This window comes from Silene latifolia, chromosome 3 (genome assembly GCF_048544455.1).
Source record: "Silene latifolia isolate original U9 population chromosome 3, ASM4854445v1, whole genome shotgun sequence".
Lineage (NCBI taxonomy): Eukaryota > Viridiplantae > Streptophyta > Magnoliopsida > Caryophyllales > Caryophyllaceae > Silene > Silene latifolia.
In genome coordinates this window covers 129,184,994-129,200,547 of record NC_133528.1, presented here as the reverse complement: position 1 = coordinate 129,200,547, position 15,554 = coordinate 129,184,994, and the positions used below count along the sequence as shown (strand labels likewise).

The 15,554-nt window shown below is 38.4% G+C and overlaps 1 protein-coding gene across 1 annotated transcript; it reads right to left on the bottom strand.

Moving 5' to 3' along the window:
• Positions 1–9,366: 9,366 nt before the first annotated feature.
• On the bottom strand, positions 9,367–15,294 carry LOC141648020 (magnesium transporter MRS2-4). The gene is made up of 4 exons (XM_074456435.1): positions 14,820–15,294; positions 12,504–12,949; positions 10,676–10,951; positions 9,367–9,842 (listed from the first exon to the last, which is right to left on the bottom strand). Exons 1-4 carry the CDS (start codon positions 15,112–15,114, stop codon positions 9,564–9,566), a joined length of 1,296 nt encoding a protein of 431 aa, XP_074312536.1. The 5' UTR covers positions 15,115–15,294; the 3' UTR covers positions 9,367–9,563.
• Positions 15,295–15,554: the final 260 nt, after the last annotated feature.

Sequence of the window (15,554 nt, the reverse complement as noted above, 5' to 3'; positions counted from 1 at the left end):
GTCCTCTAATTTTGTGCCATGTGAGAGATGACCGGATAGAGAGCCCGACAGTTGACGAGATACCAGTGGTGGGAGAGTTTGCAGATGTTTTTCCAGAGGAGATTCCGGGGTTGCCACCGAAGAGGGAGATAGATTTCACCGTTGAGTTGAAGCCAGGGACGGGGCCAATCTCTAAGGCACCGTACCGTATGGGTCCTAAGGAGATGGAGGAGCTTAGGAAGCAGTTGGATGATTTGATAGAGAAGGGATACATTAGACCAAGTGTATCGCCTTGGGGAGCTCCGGGTCTTTTTCGTGAAGAAGAAAGATGGGAGTTTGAGGTCCGTGCATAGATTACCGGAGCCGAACCGTGTGACGATAAAGAACAAGTATCCTTTGCCAAGGATAGATGACCTGTTTGATCAGTTGAGCGGTGCAACAGTCTTTTCTAAGATTGATTTGAGGTCGGGGTACCATCAGGTGAAGATTAGAGATGTGGATATACCGAAGACAGCTTTCACGTCGAGGTATGGCCATTATGAGTATGTGGTGATGCCATTTGGGTTGTCTAATGCGCCGGAAGTGTTTATGGATTTGATGAATAAGATCTTCAGACAGTTCTTGGACCAGTTCGTGGTGGTGTTTATCGATGACATCTTAGTCTACTCTAAGACTAAGGAGGAGCATGAGGAGCATCTGAGGATCGTGTTGCAGACTTTGAGAGATCATGAGTTGTATGCTAAGCTGTCCAAGTGTGAGTTCTGGTTGGAGAAAGTTGCTTTTAAGGGGCATGTAATCTCTAAAGATGGGGTAGTGTGGATCCGGCGAAGATTGAGGTGTGACAAAGTGGGAAGCACCGAAGAATGTTCTTGAGGTTAGGAGTTTCTTGGGTTTAGCTGGATACTACAGGCGGTTCGTGAAAGATTTCTCCAAGATAGCTAGACCGATGACAGCGTTGATGAGGAAAGAGAACAGGTTTCGTTGTGATGAGAGTTGTGAGACGGCGTTCCAAACCTTAAAGGAGCGTTTGACCACGGCTCCCGTCCTCGCATTGCGCTGAAGGGAGCGAGAATTTTGAGGTTTATACGATGCTTGAAGAATGGGCTAGGTTGTGTGTTGATGCAGAATGGTAAAGTGATTGCCTATGCTTCTAGGCAGTTGAAGCCTTATGAGGAGAATTACCCTACTCATGATCTGGAGTTGGGTGCAGTGGTGTTTGCTCTCAAGATTTGGAGACATTACCTTTATGGAGCAATCTTTAAGGTATTTTCTGATCATAAGAGTCTCAAGTACATCTTCACGCAGAAGGAGTTGAACATGAGACAGAGGAGGTGGATGGAGTTGATTGGCGATTATGACATGGAAATCATCTACCATGAAGGGAAAGCCAATGTTGTAGCTGATGCTTTGAGTAGGAAGAGTGTACATTCTTTGTGTACAGCTCTATCTTTGATGAGGCCGAGAGATGAGGTAGCGAGGTTCGGGATACATATGATGCGAAAGGAGATGCCATGGGTGATATGACAAGATCACTTGAGTTTTATGATGATATTCGGGATAAGCGGCTTTGGATCCTAAGATAGTGGAGTGGAGAGTGGGGTAGAGAAAGGGACAAAGTGTCCGGTTTTCCATTCATACGAGATGGTAGTTTGAGGTTTGATGGTAGGTGGTGTGTTCCTAATGATGAGGAGTTGAAAAAGACTATCATGACAGAGGCACATTGCACACCATATTCGGTGCATCCGGTGGAGACAAGCTTTACAAAGATTTGAAGAAAACGTTTTGGTGGCCTGGGATGAAGAAAGAGACAACTGAGTTTGTGTTCCGTTGTTTGACATGCCAGAGAGTTAAAGGGGAACAGAGAAGACCACAAGGTAAGGTTCGGTCTTTGGAGGTGCCTGAGTGGAAGTGGGAATCCATTTCCATGGATTTCATTGTGGGTTTACCTAAGAGTCAACAAGGTAACAATATGATTTGGGTGATAGTGGATCGTCGACCAAGTCGGCTCACTTTGTTCCAATGAAAGATACACGGACTAAGGCACAATTGGCTATGGCCTATCGAAAGAACGTGCTTAAGTTACATGGAGTCCCTAAGGACATAGTGTCCGACAGAGATGCGAGGTTTATATCGAGGTTTTGGAAGGAGTTGCGGGAATCGTTGGGGACAAATCAAGATGAGTACAAAGATTTCATCCTGCGACAGACGGGCCGACTGAGAGAACAATCAAGACTCTTGAGGATATGTTGCGAGCTTGTGTGATGGATTTTGGTGGTAGCCGGGAGCAGAGGTTGGACTTGATAGAGTTTTCTTACAACAACGGCTATCACACCGATTGGTATGGCACCGTTTGAGGCTTTGTATGGGAGGAGATGTAGGAGTCCGATCTGTTGGGACGACAAAGTCTTGAGGCAAAGGGTTTTAGGACCAGAGATGGTGCATGAGATGGTGGAACAGATTAAGATGATCGGGGAACGGATGAGAGCGACCCGGATCGACGAGAAGAGTTATGCAGATCTACACCGTCGGGACATAGAGTTTCAGGTTGGGGACAAGGTTCTTCTGAAAGTGTCTCCTATGCGTGGGGTTATGAGGTTTGGGAAGAAAGGCAAGCTAAGCCAGAAGTTTATAGGGCCTTATGAGATCTTAGAGCGAGTTGGGGAAGTTGCTTATCGTCGGCTTTACCAAATGCGTTAGAGAGAGTACATAATGGGTTTCATGTATCGCAGCTGCGGAAGTATGTGAGTGACCCGTCACATGTGTTGGAGGCAGAGAGCTTAGAGCTGGATGAGTCTTTATCATACCTTGAGGTGCCTAAGCAGATCCTAGACCGAAAGGTTAGGAAGACCAGGAGTGGTGAGACAGTTTTGCTCAAGATCCTTTGGTCTAACCACGAGACCGAGGAAGCTACATGGGAGGCAGAGGATATCATGAAAGAGCGTTACCCTTTCCTTTTTGATCAGGTATGTATGGTTACGGGGACGTAACCTTGTTTCTTTTAGGGGGGTAGGAGATGATCGCGAGCAGTTTCTAAGAGTTTTATACACCTTTTTATATGTTGCGTCGGTAGGTCGTCGGGATGAGTTGGGTAAGTAGCGTGTTTTATATTGAGTTTTGTTTTGGTTGTTGAGTCGGGAATGTTTTGGAGTACCTTTGTTTTAGTAGTGGTTTGAACTTCGGGGACGAAGTTCCTTTTAAGGAGGGAAGACTGTAATACTCCGTATTTATAGTCTTGGGGGTACTCTATCGAGTAGGCCTTACTCTGTCGAGTAAGGGTAAGTGGCGAAGCAAAATAGTTTCTGACCTGTTGGGCACTCGATCGAGTAGCTGGGGCACTCGATCGAGTAGGGGGGTACTCGATCGAGTGTCCGGTTTTACGGGGGAGTTTTCTCGGGTTTTGTTAATTACGCGATTAAGGTATTTAAACATATTCGTAATTGTTCTAAATCACTTTTTACAAAACCTAAAACCTGTTTAAGAGAGAAAGCAACTAGTCTTCTTCCTAATCGCGTTCTTGACAATTCCCGGAGTTCAGACGGTCAGTTCGTATCGTAGTTCGTGTCGTTGGATTCCTTGCGTCGAGGGTAAGCTTTTAATATAATTTCTATAATGTTTTGATAAGGTTGATGAAACCCTAATTTAGGAATTGGGGGTTTTTCTGAGTAGTATTTGAATAGTAGCATCTATGTGTTGTATGATAGGAGGAGAATTCGTAGAGGAGCCGTTTTGATACAGCTGTAGATACCGTCTGCGTGTTGTGCTTTCCAGGTAGGATTTCCTACTCAGTATTAGTCCCATAATGGGATATTGGTGATGTCTTTGTAGTTAGTTGTTTGATATGATGATTGTGATTGTGATTGTGATTGTGGTTGTGTTTGTTGATGGTTCTCGAGATGCGTTCTCGGCTGAGTGGGGTCACTTGCGGGAGTGATCTCACGCCCTAGTTTCGCCCTTCGTGGAACCCGCCACGAAAGGGGATGTGCACATTAATGGACAGGGTTATCGCTCGTACGATGAGCGGGGCTTAGGTGGGAACGGCTGCGGTCCCCCATCGGCGGTGGTGGTCCAAAGGACGGTCGGATATTGAGATGATGGGAGTTGGTGGTGTGTGTGTGTGTGACAGGTTCAAATTTGTCTGTTTGTCTTATTGTTGTTATCTATATTGATTGTGTGATTAGTACGACCCCTGTTGTTTTGTAAAACCTGCGGTGATCCATTCGGGGATGGTGAGCAGATATTGAACAGGTATAGAGATGAGTACTGGGATAGCTGGGATGGCCACGACATGACGATAGAGTCTTCCGCTGTAGTTTAGCATTTATTTACATTTCAGTTGAGAACAGATAGTTTGGAATAATGTATTGCACTTTCAGTTTGGTTTCGAGGATTGTATTTATTCATTAAACTATTTACAATAAATGTTGTTTCTGTTTTGTCTATTTGATTATCATACCTCGGGCGACCGAGATGGTGATGTCTTCATACCTGAGTGGTCCTGGTAAGGCACTCGGAGTATGGGGGTGTTACAATTTGTGAATAGTGTAAAAAATAGAAATAGGTAGAGTGGAGTTGAATGGAGGAAGTATTAATCTTTTAGTATATAGGAGATTTTGATCTACAATTTCTTATCTCTTAGAAAATCAATGAATTTTTTTATCATAAAAATTGTTGGGGAAAATCTCTTGCATATCAAATTTGTGCAGATTCTAAGCATTTTAATTTTATGAATATATCCAATTAAAAGATTATATCCGTTTATAGTTCAAGATATACCTATAGAATATATTATAATAATAAGCCCAATTCTAGATGCTAAAATTTTAGGCGAGAAAGTTTGGAGTCCACCTATTCTTTTAGTAAATAGGGGATGTTACGTAGTATGAAATATGTTCTCGATTTTCTTGATTTGGAGATCCACCTATTTTTTTATACATCAAAGTCAGAGATTTCATTTTCTCGATTTTATCAAATTATTATAATAAATTTCCTTTTTTTGTCGCGAAGTTAATAATAATTGTTTATAGTTTAGTTTTGTGCATAATAAGGATGAGCCAAATACTTCTCTGTTAATAGCACAAATGAAAGAATTAGCTATTTGTCGTTTATAATTTGATATCTATGTTATTTTATTTTAATTAAAGAAGTATAATTTAGAGTTGATTGAAATTATTATAGTTTGGTAAAAAGAATATTAATTTGATGAAAATATTTGTTTAGTGAAAGAAACATTTATTTCCATATTTGAGTCGGTGTACTTTGACGGTAAAATTTTCAGAATGTCTATTCTCTTAGTAGATATCGAATTTCCTTTGACATATATTTTTACAACAATGATTGAGAATTCCCTTTGTTATATATTTTTACATTATATTATACAGTGACATTATTCATTTAGGCGCAACATATATTTAATTTTAGCAATGATTTAGGTGTGACATAAATTTAATTATAGAAATAATTTTAGAGTATATTTTTTATATTCTTACGGTATATTTTACAGTGACATTATTCATTTAGGCGTGACATATATTTAATTATAGGGGTTATTTCACATGAATAATCCAAACTAAGGCTCTCATTCTCATAATAATCTGAACAACATTTTAACTCATAATAAACCTATCTTTAACTATAGCCTTCTCAAATTAGACTAGATGACCTGTTACCTATTAACCAGGTTATTACTCTATGTTTTTAAATTAAAAAATAGGGTTATTTTACAAGAATAATCCAAACTATGAGCGGTATTCTTATAATACTCCAAATTTTATTTAATCCCATAATAAATCGTACTATTAACCTCATCTTCTCCTAATGCCCTCAGTAACCAGTTACCTGCTTGTCAGGTCATAACTAAAAAAAAAAAAAGATCATTAACCACAATGCTTTTAACACTTCCATCAGCACGTCACAACTCACAATTCACAAAAGATCAAACACCGAAAACAGACTGCATCACCACTTCACCGCTCCCACAGGCCTACACCACTGAACCACCTTAGCATCACCGTCACCATTTTCGCAGCACCTTAGCACCACCGTCACCACGACATTATCTGTAACTCCCAACCTCACTCCAAACTTCAATCCTCGCCATCACACCCATTTCCTTCGTTCATCTCCGCTGTCCCGTCTTCGCCGCCACCACCATCGCATTTTCCTCATTGCTCGCGGCAACGATACCACATCTGAACAACCTCAAAATGAACAACAAACCTTTAGATCATCAACCCATCAACTCAATGCTTTCTGGAATTTTAAAATCAATGTGATTCCTGCTAAAATCAAGAATTTGAATAGATTTAAACTGAAGAATTTGTTATGAGATTGTTCCGTAAAGGAAATTAGTGCTGAGATTAGGGAGGAAATATTGAAACTTTGCTTCAAACTGAGAAGATGAATTGTTTAATTGATAGATTCAGATTGATGAGGATATTTCACCAGAAATATTGAAACTTTGAACATTAAAGTTAAGTAACAATGAAAGGAGGAGGGTTTGTATAAGTAATTCCAACCTAATTTTAATGGTCGGAAAAAGAGGAATTTGACTAGAAGAAAGAAAGTTTGAAGAGTAAAAGTGAAGAAGGTTGAGTAGAATGCCAGATTCAGTTATTGAGGAATTGATGATGGGAATTAGAAATGTGATGGAAATAATAAATGATCACATTAATTTGAAGAGTAGTTGGACCTTGGAGGTAGTTGGTGGTGAGCTAGGTTAAGGGTGGTAGAGTGGTGGTGGTCTTGATAAGGGAGGGATATCGGAGGAAGAAGAAAGTAGGCTTAATAAAATATGAGATCAACCTGTTGGTTTACCGGGTTTTACAGGTAAAAAATGGCTTAAGTGTAGTCTGAGTCAAGGGTAGTAAAAGTACGGTTTATTTTGAGTTAAATTAAAGTTCGGATTAATATGAGAAGATGGTCAATAGTTTGGATTATTCATATCAAATAACCCTAAAAAATATATATATAATTGTTATTATTAAAGGTGCTCCATCACAAACCTTTTCTCTAATTCCAGTATCCCACCCAGACTCCATGACCCAACCTCCTCTCTAGGATCCCACCACCAACGAGCTCCATCACCACTGACACCAAACCACCCATAACTCTTTATACCCTTCGCACCCCTCACATATTCATATGTTCCTTCCCTTTTCCCCCAATTTCATACTTTCCGATCAACACGATTTCGGTACACTTTCAGATTTACATCTCACTGTTAGGTTCAATTTAGGATTTAACCTAATTTAATTTTGATTTGGATTTTAATTGGTGGTAATCAATGGTGTTGGAGGAAAATAAAGCGGAAAGCGGTGAAATACAGATTAATAATCATGAAAATAATAAAGATGCGAAGATTGAGGGCAGCTAATTTAATGAATGAAAAAATTGAAAATGATGAAAAAAATTGAAAAAAAGGGGAAAACTGACGGAGGTTTTGTGTTTGGTACTTTGGCTTTATCGCTAACAGTAATAATTAGGAGTGTAGAATTATTGGGTGAGATTTTTGATAAAATTAGGGGAATTTGGTTGTCAGACGAACCAATTGCTACAAATTATCGTTGGTCTGAAGATGCTTGTATCATGTATTCTTGTAATTGGGTCGTTTGCTTAGAATTTTTTTGGATAAAATTTGGGGTTAGTTTTTAATTTGAAGAAAGTTATTGACTTGGGAAGATGAAGAATAATCAACAATGGAAAAAAGGAACCAAAAAAATAGAAAAGAAATAGATCTCACATGGTCACTTGTTGGGAAACTTGTGAAATCAGGTAAATTATGGGACCGGTTTAGTAAAAGTTAAATGATGTCAAAGTTTGGATTTTTCTCGGTTAAACATTAGGTTGGATTAATATGAGAAGAGGAGACTTAGTTTGGATTATTCCCGTGAATTAATCCTAATTATAGCAATGATTTAGATGTGACATATAATTAATTATAGCAATGATTTTAGAGTATATTTTTTATAGGTTATAAGGTTAGGCGGGAAAAAACGTAGAGACTCCTATTCATTTAGTAAATAGGGGATTCTTCTTACTGGATCCGTCGTATGCTATAGGACGGTCCTATAGGAGAGTAGCTGTTTTGTTATATATTTTAACCTTTTTAGTTTACCTATTATTTTAGTGTTCCACATCCATATAAAATTGATACAATTTTCTTTGAAAATATCTTTTTTTATGAGTAAAAGTAAAGGATTTAAATAGTAAACAGGCTTAATAGGTCGGTCCACGAGATTTTCTTGTTGTCCATACCCGCCCATTTAACTTGGTGGGCTGGACTTGACACGCCCTATTGATTTTTCGGGTAAAAAATACTTGTCCAAGCCCATGTAATAAGCGGGCTGGACGGGCGTAATGGACGGAATGACCCCGATAATTTAGACACAAATAACCTTCATTTTATTCATGTAGAATATTAGATCGATTTGTTCCATCTTATAGGTTGATGAGTTGCCGGAGGTGGTTATTGCGATGTTGTAGGGTGTTCCACTTACTTGAATATTCTGCAATTTGCTTCCAAATCTACTCCCAATTCACTTGTGAAGTGAACCCAACAAGCGTTTGGTCAGCTTAAGCTATCTTACTAACAACGTCGATATGGCACACTAGATAAATGACATTTAAATGTTTATATAACATGAGCAATTACCATACAAAATTTGGGAAACAGTTTTTCTTTATCCAAATTCCCAACTCCTTTTCTTATTGCTAATTCGCCTATTTTTGATACAATTTGAAAAAACATTTTTCCAAGCCCATTAAAAAAGAACAATTTACAACATTGATCACCTAGATAGCACGGACACTCCTCCAAACTAGCCGTCCCGTGTCGGACACCGTGTCGGACACCCGGACACTCGACACTCGTCGGACACACGCCTAATCATGTTATAGTTTACACGAGGAATAAATTCTCAAAAGAGATTGACTAGAAGATTGGTTTGGGTGCGAAATTAGAATTAGTTATAGTTAAAGTCGACTTTTACCTTCAGTTACCTAAATTTAGTATCAAATACATTACAAAAATAAAATCATACGTTATTTATAACCATAAAATATATTTTTTTTATTAAATTTAAGTAGCGTGTCCCGTGTCCTAAATTTCATGGGATGCCGTATCACGTGTCCGTGTCCGTTTTGATGCTACCTAGTTGATCACTGAAGAGTGAAGACGCGTGCATAAAAAAGTCGCAATTCACAAGTGTCAACTACGAGTAGTAGTCTAGTACTCCCTCCGTCACGGTCATTTGTTTACCTTTAGTTTGACACAAAGATAAGGAAAGGGGAGGGACCATTTGAGGGCCGTGTTATTAGATGGCAAGTGGACACTTGTGAAATTGAATGATCAAATAACCAATTAGAGACATGCTTAATATAAATCTGATGTTAGAAAAATTAAGCGGGCGATAATGATTAATGAATGACACGAGCATTTCCAATGGTTGTACAATTGCCTTGTCAAGAATCAAGAATATCTTCATATGTATATCAAATAACATTCGGAAGCGAAACTTTGACTTGACGCAACTATGATATTTGTTTCTAATAGAAAATGAGATGAATTTACATACGGAGATCGTGGTTCATGAGCCAAGTAGCTTCTTCCATCTTGCATATCCTAAAATGAAGAGAAAAATCAGGAAACAGAGAGCGGTTGCACCACCTATAACATAGCCAAATATACCATCAATATTGTACAATTTACACGGTATGTTCATGCCAAAGATTCCTGCAATGAGAGTATCAATCGTAATAGCGAATGACGCAATGGTCAGTGTCAGCTGCAATTGAATAAGTTCATTACGCTGGTTGTCAAGTTGGATGTTCACGTAATCTTCTGTGTCATCAATGTATTCCCTCACCTGTGACATGGTAAATCGACAATGTTAGATGACAAACAATGATGAAGAAGTTGTCACAACACCTCTTCTTTTCAGATAAGATGAAGCATTTCAAAAAGAGGACAAAGACGTCAAGGTGTCCTTCTCAAACTTCCGAATGATTTAGGTCTGCTGAAGTATGAATCGACAAAGTCTGATGAAAAACAATGAAGTTGTAAGAACTAAGAAGGGATAACAAAAGAGGAAAATGAAGAGGATAGTCATAACGAAGTGTGAAACAAAAAACAAGAAAAAACAAACAGCAGAATTTGAACGAGAGCTAGAAACAACAGATTGAAACGAAGATAATTGAAACAAAATGCAAAAACAAAGTGAATAGGCGTAAAAAAGTGTGAAACGAAGAAAAAAAAAAGATAGAATCTTTTGAATGTGAGCTAGAAACGAGATAAACGAGTGTAAAAAAAAAACTAAATACTCTATAGAACATTGGGAAAGATGACGATATGATTCAGATAAAAAAAGAAAGAAACAGATACGATGAAAGTCAGGTCAAAGCCGTCAAACCCCATATAAATTGTAATTTTGCAAAATCGTTTACCCTTTTCCCTATCAAAGTTAAAGAACAATTCTACAGCCATATGAATTTCTAAACAGCTGCATAGAAGCTAACATATGAATTTCTAAACAGCAGCATAGAAGCTAACATAGAACGAAATGATCATATGTCAGCTGTTGTTTACTTCTTCACAGCACCACAAAAAAAATGACACAGGAAAGAACTGAGAAAAAGACTCCAATAAGCACATAGCGGAGGAAAAAGAAGGCATTGATATGGCTAGTCGCGCAATACTTACAGATAATATCTTGTTCCTCGTCCCATCCAACTGCATGAAATAAGCTTCCAGCAACATTTCAAGATCTTCAACATCATCATCCCAGTGGCTGCCAGTCATCATGCTCCCACTCCGGTAAGAACTCATTCGCTGAAGACGAGGTGCAGGGACTATAGAATTTGAAGCAGCAGAATTCAATAACGCTTCAGATTGTTGGTATTGAATCAACTTCCTTGTAAGATATAATTGAGCCATGTCTTCATTGTCATCCAAAAGATGCTCAATTTCATCCCTTACCTAAGAAAAATATATTTGTGACAGATCAAACATTCAGAAGATCAATGATAATATAGCACATATAAAATCGACCAAATGAGTATCTCAAGCTAGCAATTGATGGAAAGCGCATCTGCTTCAAATAGCCTTTGTGCTTCAAAAACACATCCATCACGGCCACCAAAACCACAAAAAGGGAGAGGGGTGCAACTACCATAAGCTTCTTTCTTTCTCAGATAACTTACTTTAAAAGTTACAATCAGTTACGTTGGGAAGTTAACATGTTCAAAATGCACGACAGAGTAAATTGAACGTAGCTTAAAAATAAATAAAGTAACTATAAAAATGGGGTCGAGACTCGAGTGTAAGCTTGAAAGTAATTATCAAAAATGGGTTACCACCACCAAAATTGGTAGATGGTAGAAAATCTAAGGATTAATAATAAAGTAATTATCAAAATGAAGTTTTGTAAGTTAGTGCTTCTATGTTTAAAATACTTCCAGTGAGATGGCTTTGACTAAATAACAGCACAGAGCAAGCTAGTGTCCTCAGGCCTGTCCAATAGGAAACTGAATAGAAGCAAAGGCAAATGGCGTAGGAAGACCTAATGGGATGCTTGGAGTATTAAAGACTGAAATATATCTTACTATCCTGCATCATATAATTTCAACTTTCTAGGCTTCCTAGCAAATGTACATAAATGATAAACCGGGTAAATAGTAGTGACCAGACAGGGTGATTTGAGATTTGAGAAGATAAAGACCGGGCGAGTGGCCTGTGTGAGAGATCATAATCTGGCATTGATCTAGCCTATCTTTTTAATAATACCTTTGGAAGTAAGCATTTCTACTCTTTGAAGAAAAAGAGCTACAAGCTAAAATCCTTACTAGGGTTATTTTAGTTTTACAATAAAGAAAAAGGGAGCTTCTTTACATCTTGTCCCAGAAGCATCAAGAAAAAGGGAATAAAAGCAGGAGGAATAGTGGCTGTAACTGAATAAAGATCGCAAGCCAAACAACCTTGCTCTAGGCAAAAAGGAAATAATTCGAAATGAGTATTTAACATAGTGGCAAAGTCAAACCAAACTCCAGAAAGTAGCTCAGCTATTGCCACCCACATATCCACCACACCCCAAATGTGATTGTGTTAAATTGTTCCGTATTCAACGAAAAGGTACAAGCTTATTGATGTAAAGTACATGACAAAATCCATCTTGTAATGGCATTTTCAAGACCAAAACAAAGAGCAACATAGATGATTAGTACACTAAATATCTCACTACAGTGATAATCACTCTAGTTGAAATATGAAACTTTATGTCCCTAGTCACACGATGCATACAATGAAATCTGACTGTTCGGAGAATCAGATTGTTTCTAATAAAGACACGTCTTGTTGACGACCAGAAAAATTGTAGAAGATAGGTACTGCGTAATTGCATATCAGTGAATTTCATTTGTTATAGCTATTGAGAAATGATCATCTTACGCCTCATGTTAATTACGAGATAACTAAATAACAAAGGGATAGACTAAAAGCAAAAGCTCAATGGATTGGAGGATTAGTGGATTACCTTTTGAACTTGAGCAAGCATACGGGTGAGGTTACTTTTCAAACTTCTCACACGTTCAAGATTTTTGGTACTCACATTACGAGCCAACTCATCTAGGACAGGATAAGCATTTTTCTCAAGCTCGGTAACATTGGAATCCAAATATGAACACACCACCTCCAATGCAATTTCCAAAACCTGAAATTCGAAAGGAAGCTCCTGCTGCTCATCTTCAAGAGCTTCAGCAGCGTGTGTCCATTTTCCCACTGTAGAATGTGCTTCATTATCTTGAGCTTTTCCTGGACTTGCTTTATTCCTCGCGTCGGAGATTTTAAGAGGAAGCTGCTGCCGGAGCTGATCTACAAACGGGAGAACCTCCTGACGCAGAGGATCAAGCAAAAGAACCTCTTCAGCAGTAACTATGGCCTTTATGAACTCTAAATTGACAATCATGGCTCTCTCTCGTGCTGTAACACAATACCAAAAAGGTTGACTTAGTCTTCATTCAACTCACTTCGTCCTAATGATCCAGTAAAAACTGTACGCAATGTGTATGGATGTAACAATGAATATATATACAATAGAACAATGTATTTATTTTTTTTAGATTAAAAAAAGAAACATAAATGAGAAATCAACTCAAGTTAGGAAGCCGGAGACCATGCGTACAGTTCAGTTACTCTAAGACCCCTAACACAAACTGCCAAGTTCCTTTTGAAGTAAAACAGCAGGCAAAACCCAATTTACCTGATAGGTAGTGTCAAGGGGATGTATAATGGCTCCCACATTCAAACTTAGTTTTAAAAAGCGCACCTGAACGCCAGACTCGCTAAGGCACTACCCCACTAATTGAAATGCCTCCGGGCGCCTAAGGTGCACCTTTCGCATGAGGTGTAGCTAACTCGGTGCACTATCATACAACCCGGTTTTATTTCTTCTGTTTCATATAAGGTGTAACTAACATAAAGGATATTAGTGTACACCATTTGTTTCATTTGTTCTGGAACAATCACAAACACAAACGCTTTTTTTATTATGAATATACTAGTAAAAACTCAATGCGGATTTTAAAAATACAATTTTTCTTTTGCAAGAACAACGCACCTCGTGTTCATGAGGAGTACGCATTCATCTCGAAGTTCTAAAGCTAAGTATCAAAAGTTACATTTCTTGTTCAGCACTCACATTTATCAATTTCTTAGTTAATAACACTTCACCGAACCCACACAAATAATCATAATAATTCATCGAAACGGCCTTGTGAACAGATAAGGGAGGAACTAACTCGCTTTTTCCTTGAAAGCTGTTTCATCCATGAAGGAGTAACTAACAATATGCCCTAGGGAGAGACAGCTTAGAAGTTAAAGAATATTCCTAAAATCACTGTCTTACGGAGTTACAAAGTTACAGGTGCATAAAAACCTTTTAATGACAGACAATAGGTGGAAAAATTACCAAATCCAACATTCATCCAAAAAAGGGGGGAAAGTGCCAGGTTAAACATCTTTAGAATTGAGCGCGTGTTTAGAGTCTAGATCTCTCACCCTCAATAATTATAGATAGTTTTTTCTGAATGAACTTTTCAACCCAAATCAAATTGTATTTGCACAATCTAAATCAAATTACATTTCAGGCACTTAATAACGTCAAAGCAGAACAGGTTTGATCACAGAAGACCAATTCAGCCACTCCGCCATTCTGTCAATGTTAAGTCAGTATAGAGCCTTTTGTAGTCACACCCACACACTGTCAAGTGTCCTCTCCACAAACTTAACTATTCTTTCATAGGGTATTTGAATAAACAGTCTTCTTAGAAACATTCCATGCCCAATCACAATCACAAATTCACAAGTGATTAATAAGTCAAGCTGAAAAAGATTGACAATGAAGGCTAATTGTCATTATGTGGCTGATCTTTTCAGGACAATGGCAAGATTTTAAACCCTTCCACCTAAAAAATCACACACACAGCGTATTAAGCACTCGAAATCATTGGTGATACGTGGTGGCGCAGGGATGCTAGCAGTTAATGTCCTCTCCCTATAAAATGAAAAAAAAATTAAACTTCTTTAATTACAATTTTCCCAAGGTTACTTGCTACTCGTTCGCGCCTACCATTTTCAATCTACGTTTACACCCCAACCCCGGAACTTCAAATCCTGATTCCGCCACTACTCATAAATCATCCCTTTCAAAGTCAACAACTCAATTGTAGTAGAATTCAATCAACCACAACTAAACATCACTAACTAACTTTTAACACAAACTAACCAAAACTAATTCAATCAAGTTCCAACAATAAATTAAACAATAAAACAAACTGAGGAAGAAATATACCAAGAATACTAGAGGATTGAGAGAAAATAGGGCCTAAAATACGTAAATCTCGAGGAGGAATACCAACGCGTTTGATTATAGTAGTCTTATCCCACTCAATTAACTCTGATTGTCCAGACTTATCAAACTTCATCCATAATCTCAATGCAGCACCCATCTTCTTCTTCACCTTCGTCGACGCCATTGGAACCACCTCGATCGCCGCCTCCTGAGGCGGCGTAGGAGGAGCAATCGGCGATTTCTTATGGCGGCGGCGGCTGATTGTGCGGTGAATTGAGAAAGGGTTTTTCCCCATTGGAAACCCTAGGAGAGAGAAAGTGAAAGAGGGATGATTGTTGTTTTTCGCGGTGGTAGTGGTGGTTTGTTGTGGTAGCTGCCATAAACGAAGGATTTTAGGAAGAGTTGACTCTTGACAGAATAGGAATAAAGTTAAGGGGTGAAATTAAGGAGGGCTGATTGATTGATATTCCTCAACGAATAACTTTGTCCCTTAGTTACCAAGTTCCATTTTTGTAGCCAATCTCATGTCATTCGGGTCGTATTCGGGTCTAGTCGGTCCATATCAATATTTAACGGGACATTTTCGGTCATATTTGTAAAAGCTTTGTTCTATTGAACTTAGCTAAGCTTGACGAGTTTAATTTTTCTAATTTATATGAGCTGGACTTACAAATCATAAAAGCGTATGAATTAAACTATTTTTTTTTTTAAATTAAACATATAAGAGCTGAACTG

Excerpts from the sequence above, each read along its gene's own strand:
- LOC141648020 (XM_074456435.1), bottom strand. The coding sequence starts at position 15,114 with ATGGGGAAAAACCCTTTCTCAATTCACCGCACAATCAGCCGCCGCCGC. Across the intron at positions 12,950-14,819 it reads TCAATCCTCTAGTATTCTTG|CACGAGAGAGAGCCATGATT; the intron begins GTATATTTCTTC and ends ATTGTGTTACAG. Across the intron at positions 10,952-12,503 it reads TGCTTGCTCAAGTTCAAAAG|GTAAGGGATGAAATTGAGCA; the intron begins GTAATCCACTAA and ends TATTTTTCTTAG.